The 24,970-nt window shown below is 54.7% G+C and overlaps 1 protein-coding gene and 1 long non-coding RNA gene across 11 annotated transcripts in view; one reads left to right on the top strand and one right to left on the bottom strand.

The window, feature by feature from the left end:
* PTPRE (protein tyrosine phosphatase receptor type E) overlaps positions 1 to 24,970 on the top strand; it is a 167,367-nt gene that overhangs the window by 125,023 nt on the left and 17,374 nt on the right. For 5 of the 9 annotated variants that reach the window (XM_067709057.1, XM_067709052.1, XM_067709053.1 and 2 more), the window contains 9 exons: positions 4,112 to 4,217; positions 4,522 to 4,595; positions 6,238 to 6,374; positions 11,799 to 11,889; positions 16,320 to 16,396; positions 17,077 to 17,113; positions 18,947 to 19,044; positions 23,303 to 23,422; positions 24,700 to 24,863. In XM_067709057.1, coding sequence (XP_067565158.1) covers positions 4,112 to 4,217; positions 4,522 to 4,595; positions 6,238 to 6,374; positions 11,799 to 11,889; positions 16,320 to 16,396; positions 17,077 to 17,113; positions 18,947 to 19,044; positions 23,303 to 23,422; positions 24,700 to 24,863 — 904 coding nt within the window. Of the gene's footprint in view, positions 1 to 4,111; positions 4,218 to 4,358; positions 4,426 to 4,521; positions 4,596 to 6,237; positions 6,375 to 11,798; positions 11,890 to 16,319; positions 16,397 to 17,076; positions 17,114 to 18,946; positions 19,045 to 23,302; positions 23,423 to 24,699; positions 24,864 to 24,970 lie in introns of those variants that run through there. The other 4 variants (XM_067709060.1, XM_067709056.1, XM_067709059.1 and 1 more) reach the window with 2 other exon arrangements.
* LOC137208626 (uncharacterized) lies at positions 2,638 to 5,376 on the bottom strand. 2 transcript variants are annotated; one of them, XR_010935694.1, is made up of 3 exons: positions 4,700 to 5,376; positions 4,423 to 4,516; positions 2,638 to 4,249 (listed from the first exon to the last, which is right to left on the bottom strand). It is a non-coding gene; the product is annotated as an uncharacterized lncRNA (long non-coding RNA). The 2 variants fall into 2 exon arrangements; XR_010935695.1 differs by having other exon boundaries at positions 4,447 to 4,516.

The raw sequence follows: 24,970 nt of genomic DNA, 5'->3' as shown, positions 1-24,970 counted from the left end.
ATTGTCCAGATTATATGAAGGATTCCTAAACATTAACAAGAAACAAAAAAAGACAGTAGAAAAACGGTAAAAAATTTGACCAGGCAAAATATGAATATCTAATTAAGTATGTTTGTGAATCATGAAAAGGCACCTAACCGTCTAGAAATTAGGGAAATGCAAATTTAACTGGTATTATTTTACTTATCAGATTGACAGAAATTAAAAGAATTACTAATATCTGGGAGAAACAGGTTCCATCGTACACTCCAGGTGAGCGTAGAAGGTGGAAACATTGGCAGTTGGCAGTTTCGATTACAGTTTAACGTGTGTGGACAGAATACTTCCAGGAGCTCGCCTACAGAAACCCTTGTGAGATACGCAAAGATGTCAACATGAGCTGCAGAATTGTAGGTAATAGCCAGAAAGTTGGAAACAACCTAAGTGTCCATCCCACTCTTGGTTTATCCAAAAAGTGGAAATTCAAGGGGCAGTTAAACAAAATGAAGAGGCTCCTGTGTGCTGACACTGAAACTCTCCAAGACAGACGACCCAAGAAAGGCAAGTCGCAGAGCTGCCAGATACCGTATTTCATCTGTTTTTTTTTCCCCCACATTTCACATCACTGTATCCTGAAGTGTGCCTTAATATCTTTTTTCCTTTCTTAGTGGTTCATAAAGTAATAGCACATCTTACGATCCGTGGAGTCTTAGATGTGATGAGAGAGTCGTTAGGCCTCCAGTTATCAGCGAACCTGTAGGTTTATGAATGTAAACGTGTAGGGAAAATGTCAGGGCAGATACACCGCATGGGTTTAACAGCGTGTAACTCTGGGAACAAGAAGGGATGGCCCTTGCCCGTGACTGTTCTGTGTTTGGTCTGAACATTTTGCAGCAGGCCTGGATCCCTGTGTTGCTCCTATGGACCAGAACCCAGCAAAACGCAGGAGGTACAGGGTGGGAGCAGACTTTTAAAGCGCCCTCTGCTGGTAAACAGCGGGTCCTGCAGGGACCTTGCCCGCCCCCCAACCAGAACACAGCTGCTCTGCCACCTTCTTCCCCTCCCTCCTCTTCTCTCCCACCCCTGCCCCAACTCTTCCCTCCCCCAGGGACCCCCAAGGCAGGGCAGATCCGCATTGGAGGAACATCATCCAGTACCCCCCTTCCTACAAGAGGGGACCCCAGAAGGGGGGGTCCCTTTGTCAAGGCCTTACACAGAACTCTTTAGGGCTGAGGGGGGAACCAAGGGGCCTCCCCACCCCCTGCTGCCCACCCTCACCTCACAGGGCCGTCCAGCACAGCGGGCGAGCCGCACAAGTTTAAGCGTGCAGGTGCATGACTGAGGTCAGGACTCACACGGCAGCCCCTGACTTTCAAATTCCAGGACCAGATTCCATGTAAGCCGACACACACGTGTGCACACTTCTCAGGCGTGCATGGGCATAAATTTGCACGAACATCCATGCGCACCTGACCTGGAGCATTGGCTGCATAGAATTGGAGGAGATTTGGGGAGAAGGCTGCTCTGAGTGGACCACCGGGGTACTTACCTCCAGGAGAGCCCCGCTCTGCTCCCCAGCCGTGACCCTCAGCCCCACCCAGTCTGAGTCACATCACCGTGAAATGAAAACAGAAAGAGACTTGAATTTCCTCTTAGTCATCACCCTGACTTCCCATCGGGAGCCCATTGGTGCCCGGGAACACAGCCCAGCCTGCGGAGGGTTTTTCTGACCCACATTCGTTTTCAAAATTGTATTTGGGTTGAATTGCTTACCAATATTTAAAAATCAGATAATTTTTACGTAAAAATATAGATTTCTTCCTTCGGTAAATTGGAAGAACTGAGCACGCCACGTGCACCTCTCCTTGGCCCCCGTGAGCTGGGGCTAAGACGCGGCCAGCCCCGCGGACAGGGCATGGACACCCCGCCAGTTCCCGGAGCCTCACGGGGCCTGCTGGTCCTTGACTGTTCCCGCCTGACCTCCATCTTCCATAACAGAGGCGGCTGCTGACAACTGACAGAGACCCCGAGCAGGGGAACCCATTTGTCCCTGTGGCCCATCGCTTCTGTCCGGGTACACGGCCCCTTTCTGGGGGCCTTGGGTCATTCCGCCTTGGTCCTTGAGGGTGTGCCGTGGAATTGCCCACGTCTGTAACTGCAGCCTTGACTCCGGGCAGCATGAAAGCGGAGGCTGGACCCTGGAGCCCCTGACGGCCCCAGGGGTGGGCTGTCTGTGATCCCGGTGCCCACCTGAAGCTCCCGGCAGGCCTGCACGCTCAGCTAGGCCCATCCAGCCCTCGGACCTACGAGCTGGCCCGTCAGTCACTGCCAAGGTTAAGCTGAGCAAATGCAGAAGTGGGGAGTTCGACAGAAGGGACGCCCCGGGAGAGCAGAAGGGCACCTGCCAGGCTCTGCGGCTGCATCTGGATGGGCAGGGATGGAGCTGAGTGGCCTCTCTGGGGCTGGGCCCAGCTCTGCCCGTTGGTAGCAGGCGTCTCCCCCATCAGTCTGGGCTTGAGTTGCTCCAAGGCCCTGGCAGGGTTCGGGGGTGCTCCAAGGAGCTGCAGGTAGGTCGGCTCCTAGGGTCGGGGAGGAGCCTCTGTAGCGGAGGGGCTCCCAGGGAGGGACTGAGCAGAGATCTCAGCCTGGCATCCCCAGCCTCCCAGCACAGCTGCGGTGGTCCCTGAACATCACTAGCTCGGGTGGCAGAGGCATGGGGCAGCCTGGAGTGGGGGCGTGTCGTAGGTTGGCCAGGTTTACGGTGGCTGAGGTCACCTCCTCACCGCTGTCCTCAGGTTTTAATACTTCCACGTCTAGCAGTCACTCAGGTCTGTAAGAGTCCTTCGTTTATTAGGAATACAGCACTGACCACCCACAGGGTGCTGGCGTCAGCGCAGGGCCCCGGCGGCAGAGCTCCCGGCCCAGGGGTGAGATACCCGTTACACCTTTGGGATACGTGGGGAGGGGTGCGAGATGGGGGGCTGCGGGGCCCTGTTGGTGCTTCTGTGAGTCAGAGCGATGACGGTCCAGTCATGCCTTCTAGGGGCTTCCACTGAAACGGGGGTGAAGGCGGGCCCCCCGGGCCTGTTCCCCCTGGAGAATAGGCTGTGTGCTGTAGGCACACAGAGCCCCTCTGGGATCCACTGGAGGGGAGCTGCGTGGGCTTCGTGGACGAGGGGCCTTTGAGGTGCTCCTTGGCGGGCGAGGACGCTTTGGAGAGGAGGGCGCCGCAGGGCAGTCTGAGGGGACAGGTGCTGAGTCAGAACACTGGGGGAGGGGTGGGCTCTGAGGGTGGCGGCCGGGCCACCAGAGCCCCCTGGAGTTCGGGCTTGCGGGCCAGGCCCTGGGCAGCCACGTTGGGTCCAGGGACATGGCACCTTCTGGTCCAGGAAAGACAGATGAAAGGGGAGCACGGGTGGTGCCTGGTCAGCAGCTTTCCTCTGGGCGGGTGAGGTCGGCAGCTCACGGCTCCGGGAGGCCGGGTCACCATGCGACCACGGGCCACTGTCCTGGGACAGAGCAGCAGGGCATCTACACTCCCACCCTCCTCCACCTCCCGTTAGTGGGAGGGACAGGTGCCCTGGGACCTGGGGAAACAGGTCACACGGGGGTCTGGGCCTTCACTACCCAGCAGCAGGGGGCCTTGGACACGTCAGGTCATCACATCCTCAGCTCAGCTTCTTCTTGGTGTCAACGCTGCTCATCTAAGTAGAGGGGCCTTTGTGGACCCAATGGACCAGGATGGTGGACTGAGTTGCAAACTGTAAAGTGGGGTCCGGGAAGAAGGGCAGATGAAGGAGGGAGTTTGTAAAGTGGGGTTCTCGTGTCAGGGAAGAAGGGTTGAGAGGGAGTGACTACTTTGCAAACTGTGAAGTGAGGTTTTGGTGTCCAGGAAGAAGGACTGTTGACGAAGGGAGTTTGTAAACTGTAAAGGAGGGTTCTGGTGTCCTGGGCCGCTGGGATGGGGGGGACGAATTGGTGACCTCTAAAGTGGGGTCTGGCATCAGGGAAGGGGGGCTGGTGGGAGGGCCACTTTGCAAACTGCGAGGTCTGGTGTTGGGAACCTTTCCTTGCCCAGAGCCCGCTTCCCCTTGTGCCTCGGGTCCTGACGGGGACCTGCTTCTGCCCCCAGGCGCTCCGGCCCCCGGCCCTCCGGCCCCCGGCGCGCCCCAGCCCCTGCTGGCCTGGCTGCTGCTCCCCTTGCTGCTGTTCCTGTTCCTTGCAGCCTACTTCTTCAGGTAGGAGTGTCCGGGCGCTGGCTCACCCACACCTGCTGGGGAGGAAATGATGCGAGAGGCTGTCACTGCAGATGAGCAGGCGGGGGCTGGCCGGGTGGCAGAGGGCAGAGCAGGGGCGGGGCCAAGGGGCCAGGGCAGGGCCGGGGCCAAGGCGCCAGGGCAGGGGCTCAGCCATGAACAGCAGGAACAGCTTCTCTCGGCTCACCTGGTGGGTATCCCTGGGGCTCACCTGGTGGCTATCCCCGGGGCTCTGGACTCTCAGCAAGCTCCCTGTGCTGACACCTCACGCGTCTGTGTCTCTAAGGTTCAGGAAGCAGAGGAAGGCAGTGGTCAGCTCCAACGACAAGAAGATGCCTAATGGAATCCTAGAAGAGCAAGGTAGGGGGCCGGGCTGGGCCGGGCCTGGGGGTGCCGTGCCTTTCTAACACCTTAACACTTAAACGATGGACTCCTCCGGCTTTGCGACTTTCATCTGGCTTTACCTGGTATCATGCCGTCCTTTATAACCGGAGTTTCCCCGTTTCAAAACTACTGTCATTTTCTGTCCGGTGTGAAACAGACGTTTGAGGCATTTCAGTTTGTGGCTTTGGGGGAGACACTGTTCATATCCTGTCGTTTTTCCAGGATTTCAACATATAAAATTTATCAGTCAGTCTTAGATCGTCCTAAGCTGAGACAGGTGGGCTCACAATTTACAGTTCTCGAAAGGGCCACCCTGGCATCCGCAGTTTTCCCATCAGCGAAAAGAAGGGAATTGATGTACCAACGTGCTTAGCAGGGAGGCGCAGAGTAGCTCAGGGGGAATTTCCTGCCTTTCTTTGAGGTTCCGAATTCAGCTACTAACTTGTAAATTCTGCTTACAAAGGCACATTGGTTTTCTTCCCACGCGTTGAGATGTCCAGGAAAGGTATGTGAGGCAGAGGCTTTGAAAAGTATTGTTCACACCAGTGACTACGGCTTCCGCAGTCAGCTTGCTGCCTGGTTGTCCCGTGGTTTGCGGGAGCAGAGGTGCCGTCAGACTTCAGATGAATTACGAAACCGACCCGGCACACGACAAAGAGTATCGGCAGCAAAGGACCTCACCCAGACCCAGGAGGGCAGTTCTGTCGTGCTGGGAGACCCGTGACCCTGGTTTCATGATGACACGTGGCCTCCAGGCACCACCTTCCTGCCCCCTTCTCCCTGCCCTGCACGTCCCAACAGCCCAGATGGGAGGAGGAAGTTGGGGCTGGTTAGGCCACCTGCTCATCCTAGAGTGACTGTCTCAGGAGGAATGAGCCCTGGAGGGAGTTCTTGGCTGGCCTTCAGAACAGCTCTGCAGGTGGGGACAGGCCCTTTTGCAAGTGACAGCAAAGTAGTGTTGACCTTGTTGAGAACAGCAGCTCAGTTCCCTAGGAAGAGAAGCACATGCCAGGGTGTCACTTGCTGTCTCACTGTGAATTTGTGAAAGCAGCTTGTCCGGGGACACCCTTGAAGTCTGGCCCTTCTCCTTTTCAGTGCCGCCAGCCCCTCCCCCCCCCCCAAAAAAGAGAAAAAAACAGCAGTGGTTTCTCTTATTTCTCTTGGAGCTTATGGGACTTGAGTAACCGGGACTAGTTGTGACAAAGAAGACAAGGCTGCGGGAGACTCATACCGGAACTGATTCCCAGCCTGTTACCAATTTGCGCCCAGAAACCTATTGTTATTCTGCTCCATTTCAAACCTGGACAGTTGAGCTGGAGTGTGAAGCCACCTGAATCCCTTGAGGAAGCAGAGGTGGCTGGTGGGCGAGTGAGCTGGGAAGGTGAGGCGTCTCTGGTTGGTAAGAGCAGGGGACGCCAGCCAGAGGGGCGTCCGTCTGTCACTGTGAGTGATCGGGGTGTGTTAAAAGAGACAGACCTTGCTTCAGCTGCTCGTGATCTGAGACGACCGTCCCCCTCCAGCTGTGTCATTTCCCCACGAACGTTGTCCGTCTGTCTGGTTAATGTCACCCACCTGGGAATATGGCTTAATAAGCCCCGTATTTCTGTCGATCCCACAGAGCAGCAAAGGGTGATGCTTCTCAGCAGGTCCCCCTCGGGGCCCAAGAAGTACTTTCCCATCCCCGTGGGGCACCTGGAGGAGGAGATCCGGGTCCGCTCGGCGGATGACTGCAAGAGGTTTCGGGAGGAGTTCAATGTGAGTTCGGGGCCCCTCTTTCTTGTCATGTGGAAGGGCGCTGGGTCGTGGGATGTCGTGTTTCAGGATAAATTAGCCCAAAGGCTCAGAATGCTGGCGTCCATCGAGACACTGTCCCAAAAATGGGGCTCCAGGGAAACCTGGTTTCTGCCGTGATGACCTTCCGCTAACCCTCATTCCCATTTATGAGATGGTTGAGAAAGAGGTTCAGAACCTCCTTGCAGCTCAGACACCCTGGGTGCCGTGTTCAAAAGTCAAGTGTGACGGAAACACCGTTATCTCGAAAACGTGCAAGACCAGGGCCTGAGTGGACCACAGGGTAACAATTTCACGCTGAGAGCAAAGGAGCCCCCAAACCATCCTGCACAACATCAATTAAACAGTCAAGGGGCTGCCTTGAGGGGACACTAGCTCTGCCTGGACAGCCCTTTGATCCTGCCCAAGTCAGTGTGTTCATCCTGCTACTGCTGTTCTGGGTGAACTTAATGATGGCAACAGCTAAGATGAACTTGACGAACTGGTCCAGCCCGATGGTAGCAAACCGATCCTACTATCAACAAAAATGCAAATGTACATTAATGACACCTCCCCTTGTGTTGCTCATTTTTTAATTTAATGTTCCATGAATTGTGAATCTGCTAGATAGATAGATAGATAGATAGATAGATAGATAGATAGATAGATAGTTACAGATGCTTGGACGCGCAGGCAGGCAGACAAGACGCACTGGGAAGTGTGGTCTCGGGTTTGGCTGTCCAGTGTTGATCTCTGATCGTGTTTTGAGTTTTCTTTTCTGCATCTTCCTCATATCGTATATAGCCGTGCGCTGGTGTTGAGCTTGAAAGAGGACGGGTTTCCAGCAGGGGGGCCACCTGGTCCTGGCCCTGCCTGTGGCACCGCAGCCCCGCCCGGCCCATCAGTTATTCTCCTGGAAGCCGCAGCTTCCGTCATCTGTGAAGGGGCAGGGGTGGGAGGATGCCTTGATGACCTCACAGGTCAAATATGAGGCTCTGACTTGGTAAACAGCAAAGAGTTGTACAATTGTGACATCTAAGGACAGCATGACTCCTGCTGCAGACAAGTGACTTTTTATCCAGAAGCAAAACCCACGCGGGCGCGGCAGGGTGATGGCGCATTTAGACCCGTGCTTTTGTTTATGTTTTGACACAAGCCTCACCTGCCTTTATCTCGCTTCCTTTTAATTGTTTCCAAATGTATCGCCTTTTCTGAGCTATTAGGTCATAGTGAAAGACAGCTCCAAGCAGTATTGTTTTGCAGTCTCTCAGCCTGACAAGAGAAGTTAATTCTCCATTTTCCAAATGACTATCCAAGTTGGCAGCTACAGGACCATTTCCCCCACGTCCATTCGTGTCCTGTTTCCTCTTGTACTTGTATTTCTCCACGGGGAGGCTGGTGACTGCCCTTGCCGAGGGAGGGCTGAGTCAGAACTCGCTGGCTGTACCACCATCTCCAAAGCGAGGGCCCGGGAAGAGGGTCGGGCAGGTGAGGCACTTGTCCCAGGTGCAAAATTTAAGGGGGCACCAAAACACTCTGCCATCTGGATAAATTCTGTTTTCATGCAGCTTTTAAAAATCATCAAAATTAATGCAAGCAATCCATGATGAACAAAACAGCACAACTGTAAATAAAGACAGGGTCACTCTGGTGTTTCCTGTTGCCCCAGGCTCCGACATGGCTTATCACCACACTGTTGCTCATCCTGACGGTATTTAAAAGTTTGATATTTTGGTTATCATGGATTTTTTTTTTTTTTTGCGTTTAGATTTTTTATTTCTTTTTTATTATTTTTTTTTTTTGCGGTACGCGGGCCTCTCACTGCTGTGGCCTCTCCCATTGCGGAGCATAGGCTCCGGACGCGCAGGCTCAGCGGCCACAGCTCACAGGCCCAGCCGCTCCTCGGCATGTGGGATCCTCCCGGACCGGGGCACGAACCCGCGTCCCCTGCATCGGCAGGTGGACTCTCAACCACTGCGCCACCAGGGAAGCCCTTGCGTTTAGATTTTTTTAGATGTTGCATTTGAATGGGATTTTTCTTGATTCCTGGGTTTTGGGGTACCAACCAAAGCAAGTGCCTTGCTCGGCTCTCCCCACCCCTGCCACCGAGCAACCTTCCCAGCTGCCCTCCTGCCCACGGCCTCCACTCAGGGAAGGGCCGGGAGAGAGGGTCGAGGGGTCGAGTCCAGCAGCATGGAGCCTGGTCCTGGCTCCAGGGGACCCAGGGCAGCTGCACGTCCCCCTCTGGACCCCAGTTTGCTCCTCTCTCAAGTGAAGGGCAGGCTCTAATGAGAGCATCACAGCTGCCGTGACCAGCCCGCTCTTGCCTCCACTGGTGGACACGCTCGAGCTGGGCCCTCGACGCCCGTCCTCTTCTTTACTCACCCTCTGTCCTGAGCTCCTCTCCCAGGAACTGTGCAGGGAGACGGATGAACCTCAAAGTCGTCGATCCGAATGAGTTGGGACTTGTGTGTATGGCCAGTGGAAGCTGCCGTGAACTTACTCACCCTCTGTCCTGAGCTCCTCTCCCAGGAACTGTGCAGGGAGACGGATGAACCTCAAAGTCGTCGATCCGAATGAGTTGGGACTTGTGTGTATGGCCAGTGGAAGCTGCCGTGAACTTGACGAAGTAAATGGGGGCCTGGCACTGGGATCCGTTCAGTGGGGTGATCAAGGCATGGATGCTGGAGACGGGCTGCCTGGGCGCCTGCCCCAGATTTGCTTCTTACCAGCCTGGAGGGCTCGGGCGACATCCTTAACCTCTGCCCCAGTGGCCTCGTGTATGAAATGAGGCCCTCCCAGCCCCCATGGGAGTGTCTTAACACGTTAAAGAGGTAAGGTGTGTGCCCAGCTCAGCCCGGCTCCTGCACGAGGGAAGTCTGAGCTGCCGTCCTTCTCAGGACGACTTCTGTGAATGTCCAGTCTGCCGTCTCCACCCGCAATGGTAGAACGCTGACCTAGCAGAGTCTGTTCCAGGCCCCCGGTTAAGTCCCTGCAGGTGAGGAAAAGGCCCCCTCCAGACAGCTTCTTCCACGAGCCTTTGTCCCAGCAGGTTATTTTAAGCCCAGTGCCTAAAAATGTCACCTCAAACAAACAAACCAGCAAACCCTCTTCAGCCAGTTTACGTAACCAGACAATCGATCACAAGGTAGTTATCAGCCAACTGCTAGCTGCACGGCTCACTCGGGGCGCTGCAGGGGTTACCCAGCTATGGCAGGCCACACCCGGCCCGCCCCAGAGCTCTCTTATGAGCCCTGTGCCTTTGGAGCAGCTCAGACATGACTGACGGCAGGAGGAAGTGCTGGCCTGCTCTGTGTGGGTGGTCATTCTGTGTGCTTGGAAATGGGGTAGAAGTTCGGGGAGCAGGGTGCTTTGCCTCCACTGTGAACTCCTGTGCTGCCGCCCACAGAGTCAGGATCATCACCCCATCTCCGTGTTCTGCTCTCCGGTCGCTGCCGGGGCCACACGGCTGGGGGTGGCAGGTCCATCCTTACCACTCAGACCCCTCCAGCCACTCCTTCACCTTCCTCACTTTCAGAGGAAGAGGGAGGCTTCTTGATTTTGTTTTGTTCTGTTAATTTATTAATTTAAATAGAGTATTTTTTAGAGCAGATTTCAGTTTACAGAAAAATTGTGCAGAAAGTAGCAAGTTCCCATATCCCCCATCTTTCCCTGCACAGTTTCCCCAATGATTAACATCTTGTCTGAGTGTGTTACACTTGTCACAACTGATGAGCCAACATTGACTCGTTGTTACAAACTAAAGTCCGGGTTAGGGGTCCAGCGCTGCACGTTCTGTGGGTTTTGACAAACGCACAACGTCATGCATCCCCCGCGATGGTCTCAGGCCTCATTTTTGTTTTCAGTGCTGGGGTCAGAAAAGCTTTGGGGTGAAAAAGAGAAGGCTCTAGAATGTTGCTACAAATTTCACGTTGAGGTTTGGTCAAGAAACTCAGTGTTAAGACAGCTCGATGAAGAGCTCCCGGCGGAGGAGGTGCTGGTCTGGAGGAGAACTGCCCACCAGCCTTGCCCAGGTGCCCGCCGGGCAGACCTCCACACTGGCCCTGGCAGAGCCTCTGCCTGTGGCCACTGGGTGTGGTGGGGAAAGAGGCCATGGGCTGGCCGGGGCTGGGTCTGTGATGGAGAAACCCCCGACCCGGGACAAGGGGGCTCTGGGCCCCCATGGGCTGCACACCCGACTCAGGGCCTTGGCTTCAATCCCAGGCTATGCCTCAGTCTCCTGGGCACCTACAGCCGGACGCAGGGAAGCCCTCGCTTGTCCCTACACTTAAGGAAGCGAGTGCCCTTCTCGTGGCCCAGGTGCCAGCTGCACGTGCCCTCCCACTGCCTGCTACGTGCCAGGCACGTGACTCTGGACAATTCTGCAGCCACCCTGGGGTTCTCTTTCCTCATCTGCAAAACGGGAGTGATCCTGGTGTCACCTGATAATAGGTAAGTTGTGAAGGCAGGTGACCCAGCTCCTCCCTCAGTGCCTGGCACGTCGTAAACACTCGATAGATTTTAACACCAGTGACCCCTGGTTCCTCTGACGGTCAGGCTGAATGTTGAAGGAAGTGATTTGGGGGTTCAGAAGGCTCTCTCCCACTGTGCACTTCGAGGAGCCCCCCTGAGCATGGAGCCCCCCCAGCAGCGAGCAAACAGGAAGACAGTTGGTGCTAACAAGAGCCAAGGGCCTCTGAGTCGTGGCAAGAACTAGAAGTCAGGACGCTGGGCTGACACCTGCTGTGCCACACGTCAGCTTTAGGGGCCTAGCTGAGCCCCTATACTCATTTTCCTCCTCTAAGACAAAGGGAGGGTTAGGGTGGTGCGTGCACCTGGGGAAGTGGGCAGCTGCTGTGCGGGCCTGGGGTGGCCTGAGAGCTGCATTTTCGAGGAGCCCCACAGCTGTGCCTGTCCTCAGAGCACACCAAGTCCTCAGCAGGTGAGGGCTCGAGGGCGGTCCTTCGCCATCACTCTACTCGTCCTTCAGCCCAGCATCTGGGTCCTTGCTCCCGGATCAGAGCTCTGCCGCGGCCAGTTCCTACGTACTTGTGCAGGGCCTGCTCTGGACCAGGACTGTGAGTCCTGGGGCTTTGGTGGCAGTGCACGGGCCAGCCCCTGCCTTAATGCACTCCGGGGTCCAGCTATGGGTCATCAGGTTATCTGCACCTCCACTGGCCCCACTAGACAGCGGGCCCAAGGAGAGGCGGGCCTGTGTCTCCATCACATCTCTGCCCAGTGCCGGCCCAGCGCCTGAGGCAGAAACTTCCACGGGCAGGAGCAGAGAGATGGGCCCAGCACTGGAGGTGCTCAGAGACCAGATTTCCGGATTCCTGCGCTCAGTCGGGAGGTGACGTAAACACGGTATTGGGTTCCCCACGTTTATTGCTGACCCTGTGCTTCTTCTAGTCACTGCCGTCCGGACACGTACCAGGAACTTTTGAGCTGGCCAATAAGGAAGAAAACAGAGAGAAGAACAGATACCCCAACATCCTTCCCAGTAAGCGTTTACTTTTTTTGCGCGATGGGTGGCGCTTTGACTAAACTCAGCCTTGCCTTGCAGCTACTGGTGACCCTGCCGGTCCTGACAGCAGATGCGCGGGGGCTTGGAGGTCAGGGCCTGGGTCAGTGTAGTGGCTCAGCCTTTGCAGCTGGGAGTCTAGGTGTCTGTCTCCCGCCCAGGACTTGGGTAGCCTGTGTTGCTCTGGGTCTGGCTGCCAAGCCTGTGCTCGCTGTTGAGACCTGCGCTGCCTGGTCTATTTGCCCAAGAGGGGTGCCCCCCGCACCGGCTGGCAGGGCTCCTCCTATGGACCCAAATTGTGCCTGGGTCTTGGGCAGCTGGTGGCCCTGGGCATCTCCCGTCTTGGACGCAGTGCTTCTGCCACCAGCAACAAGGCTTCTGTACCAAGGACAGAAGTGGCAGAATAGGAGAGCTGTCTGACATTGGCAGCTTGGTGGGAAGGCTTAGAAGTAACTGGATCTTTACCACAGCTAAAGGTGGCCATGGGCTTGGGAGGGCGGCCTCCAGGGGGTGGGGGGCCGGGGAGCAGACACATCTGTCCAGGGGCGTTGCTGGATGGGCTGCGCCTTGGCCTCGGTGCCAAGACAGACCCCCAGAGTTCCAAGCTGCCTTTGTGGAAGCTGGCCCGGGAGGTGTGTGACATCCTTCCTCCATCCTGGACCCTCCTGTTGGCTTTGCCATCGGGCTAACAGAAGGGCAGCCTCAAAAAACTCCAGGGAGTTCACGTTTGAACCCCAAACCAAGGCCTCCCGGCGTCCCAGGGAACACCTCCCTTCTGAGGCGGTGCTTCCGTGGGGTGGAGCCAGCTGGTCTGTGCTGGCCCTCGGCATGGCGGCTCCTGGTTGCATTTTTAGGGTTAGAATTGAGTCCAGTGGCTCTGTAGGTAGGAGATGCTGTGGTCCGCGTCGTCTGTGTGGTGTCTGGATTATTGGCCCTTGATAGAAACAGTTCTTTCCCATCTTACGTGCATAGGATTTATTTGTGGTTTTGTTTGGGGTTTTTTTGGTTTTTTGTGGGTGTTTTCTGCAGAGCCCACCATGAGCCTGGGTCAGCTAAAACCAGAGAAATTAAGTAGTCTGCCATCCCACACATATTTGTAGAGGCAGCCAAGGGAGCAGCAGGGAGACGGGTCAGGAGGCCACTGTGGTCACACAGCCGAGCTGAGAGGGTGGCTTGGACCAGGGTCGGGTTCTGCACACACTGCAATGATCACGTTGAGAGGACTTGCTGTTAGATTGGGTGAGGCTTATCGGAGGCAAGTTTCTCGGCTTGAATAGCTCAAGGGAAAGGAAAACCAGGCAGGAGGTTGGGAATCTTTGGAATGTTGTTGGTCGAATAAAGATCGGGATATTTGGAAGTTAGCATCTCGTATTAGTTGAATTAACTAGCTTAATTAATTACTTGGTGCGTTGACTGCAGAACGTACACGTGGAGGACCCACTCGGCGCCAAGCCCTTTCCCAGATTCCTCACCTGCGTTCCTGTCCTTATCACTCACTGAACACTGTATCTTTTAAAGCTAACGATTACATTGCTGATTAAGAGTAGTTTTGGTGGGAGCTCAACCGGGCGGAATTAGCAGCCAGGTGTAGGAATTACCTGCACCCACCACTGCTCCCAGATGTGATGGCTGGGGGAGTGGGCGCTTCCCCAGAGGATCACCAACGGGGACCAACAGGACCTGGTCCGACACAGCGTCTCTAAGCTGTGTCCTCCAGCTCGTACTGTGGAAGTGAGTTGGCCTTTCCTGCAGGTATGAAAATGTGGGTCCTACCTCAGCCCCTCCTGGCCCAGGAGTGCCACGTCAGAGGAAATTGAGGGTGCTGGCCATCACCAGGGGCCCACGGGACCTCTGCCAGAATGTGAGTGTTTCATGTTGGTGGGAGGATGCGTTTACGGAGCAGTGGCCTGGAGATACTCGGGGTGGGCCCTGGAGATGGCCAGCTGGGTGGCATCTGGCGTTTGGCATCAGCCAGACGTAGGAGAAGCGTATCTGATTAAACTGAGCGGTTGGCCAGAGATGCCCTGGGCAGCTGGATCACGGGGATATCGTGCAGGGGGCTCCCAGGCCTGCTCCCCCAACCCCAAGGCCGGGAGACCCTTCTCTTACTCAGGTTGAGGTCAGAGTCAACGGGCAGGGAGAGGCGCGGGGGCCCAAGGCCCTCAGTTCGGTACACCTTCCCTGCCCCTCCCCCTCTTCCCCGAGCAGAGATTGGCTGTAAATGTATCTGATTTATGAGGTGCCCCGGGGCAGGAGCCCAGTCCCGGATGTGGCTCTAGGGAGCTCTGAGGACAGAGGTCAAGATGCCGGGTGTGCTGAGAGGCTGCCTGTTCCAAGGGCTCCACGGCCGGTAGCAAGAGAGCATCCTCTGTTCTGGAAAAAAACCGCCAGCACCTGGTAATGTTAGGAAATAGTGTTTTGAAAGAGTAGTGCGACTTTTTAGAGTAAAAAGACAGGAAGCTCTTAGAACTGCAAGATGCTAAATCTAACCAGAACGCTATTTTTTACCCCTGCTTTCTATAGCTGTCCTCAAAAGGGTAAATTGGTCCAAATTATGTTCAACTAGCTTTATACGTGTTCAGCTAGAGCTATTTCTGCCTCAGGGCTGTCAGCCCCTGAGCAGAAGGGTCTCATGGCCGAGCCTTTGTGGGCTGTGAGTTTGAGGTCGGGCACCCTGACAGCCCTGTGTGGGCCGTGACTGACCCTGAGAGCTGCACTGGCTGTGCTCGCTAGCAGCAGTGGTACCGTGTCCAGACAGCTCGCAGCCAACCCAGCTTCCTTCCATGTCAATGGGAGACGTACAGCCTGTGACTAGGAGGGGACAAAGCAGGGGCCAGGACGTGGAACTATTCAATAATTAATGCAGTAAATACGTACGAAGTACCCACCGTGCGCTGTGCCCAGCGCAGCATAATAAACGCGGAAGCAGCTTGATCCCTGGGCCCCGGGCCGAGTCTGGGCATCCTTCATATTTCTACTCCTGGGAGCGGCCAGCCACTTACACACCAGCGGGGGGACCCAGGGCCGGGGCCACACCACCTGTAGGGACCCATAAAACCATCTAATTTCTTTGTGAATCAGAAGAAAATATATACGTAATCCAGCCTGGTTCACACTCATCTTTTTTTTTTTTTAAATAAATGTATTTATTTATTTTTGGCTGTGTTGGGTGTTTGTTGCTGCGCGCGGGTTTTCTCTAGTTGCGGCGAGCGGGGGCTACTCTTCGTTGCGGTGTGCGGGCTTCTCATTGCGGTGGCTTCTCTTGTTGTGGAGCACGGTCTCTAGGCGCGCGGGCTTCAGTAGTTGTGGCACGCAGGCTCAGTAGTTGTGGCTCGTGGGCTCTAGAGCGCAGGCTCAGTAGTTGTGGTGCACAGGCTTAGTTTCTCCACGGCATGTGGGATCTTGCTGGACCAGGGCTCGAACCCGTGTCCCCTGCATTGGCAGGCGGATTCTTAACCACTGTGCCACCAGGGAAGCCCCTCACACTCATCTTTATACCAACTACTAATACAGTTGTAAAGTAAAATGTGTAATTTTTTTCTTTTGGAGAAAGGGGCCCATGAAGGCAGAAGTGACGTGGACCCACGTAGGTCACATAGGGCCCTGGTTGAAAACTCTTCCACATGTGTGTACACTCAAATACATACCACAAGCATACTCATACACACCACAAACACACATATACACCACACTCACATAAATACAACACACATTACACACACTGTATACAAGACACACCACTATACACCCCACAAGTACACCACACACACACACACACACAGCACACAGCCCTCCCTGGTCGGCCCTCCCACACTGGAAAACCGCTTGTACCACAGGCCAGAATCCTCCAGGCAGTGGCCCATCCTGCCCAGGCAGTCCGTGTGAGTGTGGCTTACCTTTCTGCTCTGGGGCAGACCTGAACATGAGGACTGGGGTCTGGAGTCCCGAACCCCAGAGCCTTGTGTCCGTGTGTCCAGAGGCAGAGTTGTGCTCCTCCTGGAAAGCCTGGGAGACTGGACCCCGGAAGTGGTCCTGAGGGTCCCCGCACTGGTCAGTACTGGGGCCTGGTTTGGGGTTCAGAGGATATTGCCATCACACTGTAGGGGTCCCGCACGTTCTGCTGTGTCTACGTGATGGTTCAGCAGACCAACTCCTGGACCCTGAAATTCTTACCTGTCATCATCCCACAGGTTGTATTGAGCTCCTGTTTGGGGCCTGGCTTGTCCTCGGTGCTGAGGTACAACAGGTGCTTCCCCGACCTCAGGGCACTGAGGATCTCGTGGGAATGTCTAAGAAGAATGTCCCTTCTGTCCCGTGATCACCATGGTTATGTCCTTTGTAGTGTTTAATACTGTGCATGTGATTCCCTTGTCCTAATGTCATGGTTTTTGTGCTGGGTTTTCTTGCAGATGACCATTCCAGGGTAATTTTAAGCCAGGTGGACGGAACCCCATGTTCAGACTACATCAATGCTTCATACATAGATGTAAGTATGCCCAGCCCCCCACCCAGCATGACACTCATGCCTGGGCCATTGGGGGTTGAGTGTGAATCATGACCGTTGGACGCTTTCTTCTCTGGGGCCACAGATGTAAATTGTCACAACTTTCCTGAGCGCAGTGGCCACACTGGTCACAGCACAGAGCATGAAAGTGCTGGGCCTTTTGAATTAGCACCTGTGTCAGGGATTTGTTCCTAAGATGCAGATAAGCCCTGAGGATGTCCATTACAGCATTATTTATATCACTGACCAAACAGAACAGAGGGGACCAGTTAAATAAATTGTGGTAAAATCATACACAATGGATTATTAAGAATCCATTTTAGTTGAACCTTAAAAGATCGTTTAATAGAAATTTTTAATTATCATAAAAATTCAGTATAAGAGAATGTGTACATATTAACCAATTTAAATATATATATATATATACGTGGGTGTCTGTGTTTCTGCTTGTGTGTGTGTCTGGGAAGGTATTCACAGAAAAAATATTGGAGAGGGATATACAAAAATAGCATGTTATTTCTGGAATTCCTCGTGAGTTTTCTTCATACTTTTCTGTGTTTTCCAAATTCTTCACGATGGATACGTGTTATTTTCCTAACAACAACAAAATCCTTCCATGACGATAATTTTGAAAAATTATAAATCTGATTTTATTTTTCTAGGGTTATAAAGAGAAGAATAAATTCATAGCAGCTCAAGGTAAGCTTTTTGTTGAGTTACTTTCTGAACACGATTTTGGTAAAATGGCGTGGAAGGCAATTGCTTCTTTATCCGGTACCAACCGTCCTGAGGGTTTATGTCGGCTTTTTGGACGTGTGTTTGCTGCTCCGTTTACATAGCTGATCAGAGTCCGTCTAGCCTTTCCCGAAGCACAGAATTCAAAGCTGTCATGAATCTCACACAGCACTGCCACTCACTGTGTCTGCTTCACTGGCCAGGAGTGTCCCATCCCCTGCGAGCTGGCCAGAAATGCAGCAGCTCAGGCCCCACCCCCAACGTGCTGCTGTCCCTGAATTTGCATTTTGGCCAGCGTTCCCAGGTCATTCTGCTCAGTAGAGTTTGAGAAGCATTATACTGTGAGGTGATGAAACTCCTCCTAGGAACAGGGTTTCAAAGGAGCAGAAGAGTTGGAACCTCTGAGAGCATATGCCCCCTGTCTGTGGTCAGTGCAGACAGACATGGAGCGTTTGGGGGCGTCTGTCCTACAACAGGCATGTTAGATGTGCAGCCACACGATGTGTCTGTGCAGAAGACACACGATCTGTTTCCACACCTGCATGATTTAAACCCAGACACCCAGTGGTCTGGGTTGCCACTTCAGCGTGTCGATACTTGCGTTAGAAAACCTTGAATCTCCCTCGGCTGGCGAAGCTCTACGTGGCTTCCAAGCTGTCGGGTTTGGGGATTACTTTCAATCCAGCATCTCGTCCATCTGCCCAGGGGTTGCATCCCCAGGAGCCAGTACTGGTGCGGTTGGGTGTCACTGGAGCTAAAACTAGGTTTCCTGGACGTCCTGACTCCTCAGCAAGGGTCTTTAGAGCTGTGGGTCCCAAATTCAGTGTAGATCAACATCTTAAATGCACATTCCTTGAAAAATAGGGAGATACACATACGCCCACCGTCCCTCAGGAATAGGCCCAGCTTTAAATGTCAGAAAACCTGACAAACACCAGCTGACACCAATAGAAATGTCTTTTTCGTTCTTATAAGCAGACGTCCGGGGAAGCGGCGCAGGGCCGGGGCGGCAGCTCAGGGGAGAGGGGCCTCTTTTATACCTCTCCGCCCTCCATGGTGTCATCCTCAGGGTCACAACATGGCCTTCTGCACCTCGAGGCACTGTGTCCCTAATAAGGCAGGAAAGAGGGCAATGGGCAGAGGACTTTCTTCCAGGGACACTTTGTCTTTTGTTCAGATCCCCTCCCCAGGGACTTCAGCCCACATCTCACTGGACAGCGTTACTGGCTGTCAGGGCAGCCAGAAGATGAGATGTTTTCAGAGGAAGGGGGGTTAGACATGGCGCGCGGGTCATTCAGCCTGCAGTCTCTCTCTCTCTCTCTCTCTCTCTCTCTCTCTCTCTCTCACACACACACACACACACACACACTCACTCTCTCTCTCTCTCTCTCTCTCTCTCTCTCTCTGCTTCAGCAGTTCTGGATGGAGGGTCATATTCTGAGGCTTTGACAAGCACCCCAGTGGCCACAAACCACTTTGACAGGCAGCTTGAAACCCAGCTCCCATTTGAATAGCCTTTATGGCCCAGGAAGATCATCACCCACCTGGGTCTTACTTAGCTCCTGAGGATTTCCCAGCCCCAGCGGGACATCGGGGGGGAGTGGTAGGACAGAGTGCAGAGGCTGCCACCTACTCCGGTTCTGGGACTCTGTAGGGTGTTAGATAGACCGGCAGGCCCATCACCCCCTTCCTCGGGGCGGGTGGGGGAGCCGTTCCCGGGGCCTGAGGGCCAGGGCCACAGGTCTGGGGCTCGCAGCGACCTCTCAGTCTGACTTTGGGACCATCGTCTGCTCACAGGCCCTAAACAGGAGACAGTGAATGATTTCTGGAGGATGATCTGGGAGCAGAAGTCTGCAACCATCGTCATGTTGACGAACCTGAAAGAAAGGAAAGAGGTAAGTCCAGCCTCTGAGTCACGGGCACTTCCTTCTCAGCTGCTTTGCTGGGGGTATGCTTACCACTTCCTTTTCCTTTCTCTCCCCGCTCCCCCCGCTGCTTATCACTGCAGAAGAGAAGAAACACCCAGTGGCTCACAGCCTTTTTATTTTGAAATAAATTCTCTGTGTTCCAAGGATCTCACTGTCTTAGACTATGATGTAAAAATGATGCAGAAGTTTCTTCTTTCAGCTGAGGGTCATCCCTGGTGGGCTACTCCACGGTGGGAGTGATGGATTTTAATATAGAGGTCTTTAGTATGTTGGACATATAATGTGTGGAGCCTCAGACCATAAAAAAAATGATTTCCCGTGTATTACTCAGACCAGAGAAATGCATTTGAAAAAACAAGGTGTATTGAAGTAATATTGATTTGTCGTGTCAGTGTGTTTAATTAGCTGTTTCTAATTATGCTAATTAGGTAATGCATGTACATTATAAGAACTTGAAATCTCTAGGTTGAGCTGGTTCATTTCCTACGGGGACGGGTACGCGTTGGCCTCTGTCTCCTGGACAGGGCTGCCCCAGGTGGGGTGCATGTAGTCAGCCGCCCGGCAGACCCCTCACGCAATTTCTATTCCACTGACGGGGGCTGGCGCCAAGCGGAGAGCACGTGAATGTAGATTATGTCAGGAGGTGACAGAAAATATAAAGGAGAGTAACGGGGACAGCGGGAGGGACGGGCCACCCGGAAGGCAAGGCCAGGCTGAGGGTGCAGAGACGCCGGGGCATTCTCATGCCTGGGAGTCACTCACTCTTTAGCCAAAGGGAAACAGACCCCTGTAGGCTAAACGGAACACAGCATGACTGTGGCTCTGGAGGTGTGGAGGAGAGGAGGGGCGGCCCCCTTGGGTCCTGGGCTAGGACCGGGGCAGGAGGGCTCATTTAGGGGGTGATGGTGTCGCTGGGTCTCAAAGACTGGGCTGGTGCGGGGAGGGACTGCATCGGATGCAGCTGGAGAGAGGCACTGGGGCGGGGAGGTGTGTTCGCAAGGCCGGGAGCAACGTGCTGGACCCAGAACCAGGACGCCCACACGGGGGACAGAGCGGCTACAAATGCACCAGGGAACCGGGGCTTGGGGCTTGAACGTCGGGCTGAGACAGGTGGGCAGTGGAGGCCCTCGGCGGGTTTCTCAGCAGTAAGCAGGGGCCTGTGCTTTAGGAAGTGAGCTCTCGCTCGCTCTCCAGAAGGAAAGAATTGGGAGCTGGAGGCACGGACGCTGGCGGCAGGGAGACTGTTCTCACAGATTGCAGCGTGAGGACCAGCACGAGGGTGGGCGCGAGCAGGCCAAGAGGAAGACCCAGCCTGGCGAGAGACGTCTGTCCTGCTGGCCTCTTCCCAGGGTCTGCGCGTCCTGGCACTCGGCCAGGCACGGGCCCAGAGGCACTGATTCCCCCGACCCCGCGCCCTGCGCTCCATCATCACGCACTGGCCTGGGGCTGGCTGGCCTGTCCCTAGCGAAGCCCAGGCAGCTTGGCTGGGGCCCGGGCTGGAGGGCGGGGCTGCCGGTTGAGATGGAAGTGACAGGCCGTGGGGAGCTCAGCTGGGGCAGGGGTGGGGAGGCCAGGTGGCAGGCGGGGCAGCCCTAGCGGCCGCCACCAACACTAATTGGTTCCGCCCAAAAAAGCACTGGATTTTTGCATCTATGTTCATCAGTGATATTGGCCTGTAGTTTTCTTTCTTTGTGACATCCTTGTCTGGTTTTGGTATCGTGGTGATGGTGGCCTCGTAGATTGAGTTTGGGAGTGTTCCTCCCTCTGCTATATTTTGCAAGAGTTTGAGAAGGATAGGTGTTAGCTCTTCTCTAAATGTTTGATAGAATTCGCCTGTGAAGCCATCTGGTCCTGGGCTTTTGTTTGTTGGAAGATTTTTAATCAGTTTCAATTTCAGTGCTTGTGATTGGTCTGTTCATATTTTCTATTTCTTCATGATTCAGTCTTGGCAGGTTGTGCATACAATGGAATATCACTCAGCCATAAAAAGAAACGAAATTGAGCTATTTGTAATGAGGTGGATAGACCTAGAGTCTGTCATACAGAGTGAAGTAAGTCAGAAAGAGAAAGAAAAATACCGTATGCTAACACATATATATGGAATTTAAGAAAAAAAATGTCATGAAGAACCTAGGGGTAAGACAGGAATAAAGACACAGACCTACTAGAGAATGAAGTTGGGGATATGGGGAGGGGGAAGGGTAAGCTGTGACAAAGTGAGAGAGAGGCATGGACATATATACACTACCAAACATAAGGTAGATAGCTAGTGGGAAGCAGCCGCATAGCACAGGGAGATCAGCTCGGTGCTTTGTGACCACCTAGAGGGGTGGGATAGGGAGGGTGGGAGGGGAGACGTAAGAGGGAAGAGATATGGGAACACATGTATATGTATAACTGATTTACTTTGTTATAAAGCAGAAACTAACACACCACTGTAAAGCAATTATACTCCAATAAAGATGAAAAAAAAAAGCACCGGAAGAGGCTCCACACACACTTTCGGGTCGGGGAGAGGAGAGGGGTTTTCTTTTGTTTTCCAGGGAGCTGGGACGGGGCTGGGGAGGGCCAGCCTTCTGTGTGTGAATCCTGCCCTGGCCTTCCTCTCTCACCGGAAAGGGGAGGAAGCAGGGGGTTCCTGGGCAGGGGCACGGCCCCGGGGGGGTGGGGGTGGAGGGTGGCTGCACGGGAGGTGTCCCCACGCTCTGGGCAGCTGCGGCAGGCCCTGGCCCTAGAAGAGGAGGCTGACCTGGAGCCCCGTGTGCCCTGGGACCAGCTGTCCCCTGGGACCAGGCTTCTGGGGGCTCGTTTATAAACATGAGACACAACGAGCCCAGTGCAGAAGCGGTGGGACTCAGAAGACGCCCCCAGCTCCCCCATCAGTGATCCTGTTGCTACGTTACTTGACATTTTCCCTCCATCTTTCTCTACAGAAAGATCCTACTGCATTTTTCTGTCTCTGTGACTCAGAGCTGGCCTGCTTCTGTGTCTTGATTTTCACCGTTTCAGATGAAATCATTTCTCAATAGAGTTCCCTTTTTCTTCATCGCTTACACTTCTGCTGTGGTCTCCCTGGCTTCAACATCCTGACTTGACGTTGCGAAATGTAGCTGCTCTGGCATCTCATGATCTGATGGGAGGGAGGGGACGGCACCCGCCATGTAGACGGGAGGCTGAGGGCGTGGAAACAGTGCACACACTGAGCCCTCTGGGGGCCTGAGAAACAGCCCTCAGATCCCCGAGTGAGAGTTTGTCAAAGTGAGAATCTCTGGAGGGTCCCTAGGAGGCCAAGACCGTCCCGAACCAGGACCTTCAGGGCTTGGTTTCTCCTCGGGGTCCCTTCCGAGTCACCCGGGCCCGGGCCGTGAAGGGGATGTTGTCTGGTGGGTGTCATCACACAAGCTCTGGGCACTGGTGAATGCCAGCTGACTCTTGTTTTATAAGATTATTAGTGACTCGACAGCTGTGGCCTGTGGGCAGTTTCCAGGGTAAACGGCTTGCTGACCCCAGGGCCTCTCCCGTGGCTGTGGAGCCGGTGTCTCCCCCTTAGGCAGGCCTCATGCCTTCAGGTCCTCCTTGTAGGAGGACAACCTGGGATCAGGGGCCGGAGGCCCCATCCCCACCCTCTCCTGTGGCCCTTTGGTAGTTCGGGGGGAGGGAAGGCAAAGGAAGGGCCTCTCCGTGACCGCGCGCCTGCTCCGCAAATTCCCACATCGGGCTCCTCCCGGCTGGAGAAAAATTAGGAATGTTCAGCTGACCACAGGCTCGTGACTCTCCCACAGAGGATGGGTGGGATGCAAATTTAGTTCGTCCTTAGTGCTGGGCAGGAAAAACGACCCGCTGAGTGCGACAGGTAGTGTTTGGGGAGCACGTGGTCCTCCAGGGCTTAGGGCGGCCCCTCCCAGGTGAGGCCACTTCTGCTCTGGTCCCCGGCTCTGCAGGGAGTAACTCAGCCAGATGGTTCGGTCGACGTGTGGGGTTAGCGAGTGGATGAGTGAATGAGACATGAACTGGAAATGGTCCGATCCTGGTCTCAGCCCTGCCATTCATCAGCTGTGTGGCCTCAGTTTCCCCATTGATAAGATGGAAACACACTTCCCCAGCTGAGGACTGTTTCACGGGAAGCTGGTGTGTGTGAGGCCTTGTGGCCATGGCCAAGGAGGGGGCGACGAGGTGCTCAAAAGTCCCCACAGACCTATTGTTTCTGTTCAATTGTTCCACGCAGGAGAAGTGCTATCAGTACTGGCCGGACCAGGGCTGCTGGACCTACGGAAGCATCCGGGTGTGTGTGGAGGATTGCGTGGTCCTGGTGGATTATACCATCCGGAAGTTCTGCATTCAGTCCGTAAGCACGTTACATCCTGGACTTTTCTGGAGAAGCAGGGTAGGGAGTGAATACCCGTCTACGTTTATAATAGGAAGCGCTTTGCCCGCGGCTCTCACGAGTGGAGGATGAGGCTGGAGGAAGCGCTGGGCGGGGATGTGGGACGGTCGTTAGTGGGCCCAGGCGGTGAGTCTGCAGGGCAGATGGCAGACAGGTGCACGTGGGCCTTGAGTCATTACCGGATGTTCCTGGCTCCGAGGGACCTTTCTGGGTGGAGGAAGTCGAGTCAGTGGGGGGGGGGCCATGGGGGTCCCCACTCAGTGACACAGTGTCATTTCACACGCTGGAATGGTGAGGTGAGGTTTTTTTAGCAGTTTCAAAATTATATCTGAAACACCTCATTAGTTTTCCCACTGATTTCCTGCTAATCCTTCCTTCCCAGAAAGGATTTAAGGCAGTCTTCAATAGATACCTGTATTCAAGGCAGATGAAGTAGAGGTTTAAGAGATTAAAAAAACCCAGAAAAGACAGAAGGTCGTGTCATCAGGAATCGAAGGTAGAGTGAGGGTGTAGTCAGATTACAAAATAAGAGTCTGAGATTCTGAGAAACCACAGCAAAAAAGGAAAGAGGATGAGCTTCATCGTTCTTACTGTCCCCGGCCTGCTTGCCTCCCCAAAACACACACACACACACACACACACACACACACACACACACACACACACACACACACACACACACACACACAACTTCCCAGTACACCTTATGGCTTTGGGCAGAGAACCAAACCTGGGTTCTGGGTAATAAAATCCGAGAGAGGCTTTGAGGCGTGGGGTGGAGGGGTCTCCCGAGGGTAGACCAACCACATCTTTTCCCCGAAAATTAAGATGCTTATGAGAGTGAAAGCTTCTGCTGTTGGTAGTTACACAGGTATAAAAGCTAAGCCCCCTGGGATGCAGCCACCCTGCTTCCCAGCGGGGTCCATGAGCCCTGGGGCCATCCGTAGGGATGTATCTGGCTGTCTGGGGCCTGGCCTGGCCTGGTCCTGGGACAGGTGACCGTGGGTCCTGCTCTGCTGCCCCTGCTGCCACGGTGCTGTGTCCAGAGCCGGCAGTAAGAATCAGGGTCTCTCACTCTGGGGCGTCCAGCCTTCACTGATGGGCCCCTCCCTGCACCCGTACCCATGGCTGCCCACGCCTGGATGGCAGAGGGGGACCCCAAGCGAGCATTCTCAGAGCGTGATGCTGGGGAGGCGCAGGGGCCGCCCACCTGCTCACACCTCCGTGCATCCCCGCAGCAGCTCCCCGACGGCTGCAAAGCCCCTCGGCTCGTCTGCCAGCTGCACTTCACCAGCTGGCCCGACTTCGGAGTGCCCTTCACCCCCATCGGGATGCTCAAGTTCCTGAAGAAAGTGAGGACACTCAACCCCACGCACGCCGGGCCCGTCGTGGTCCACTGCAGGTACGTGCGGGGCGGGGCCACGGGGCGGGCCCTCCGGGGAGGACTCAGGCCCTCCTGGGAAAATCACCAGGGGACGGAGAGCCGGGTGGGCAGAGGGGCAGCAGGGG

The sequence above is a fragment of the Pseudorca crassidens genome, chromosome 16 (genome assembly GCF_039906515.1).
Source record: "Pseudorca crassidens isolate mPseCra1 chromosome 16, mPseCra1.hap1, whole genome shotgun sequence".
NCBI lineage: Eukaryota > Metazoa > Chordata > Mammalia > Artiodactyla > Delphinidae > Pseudorca > Pseudorca crassidens.
This window is presented reverse-complemented; position numbering and strand designations above follow the sequence as displayed.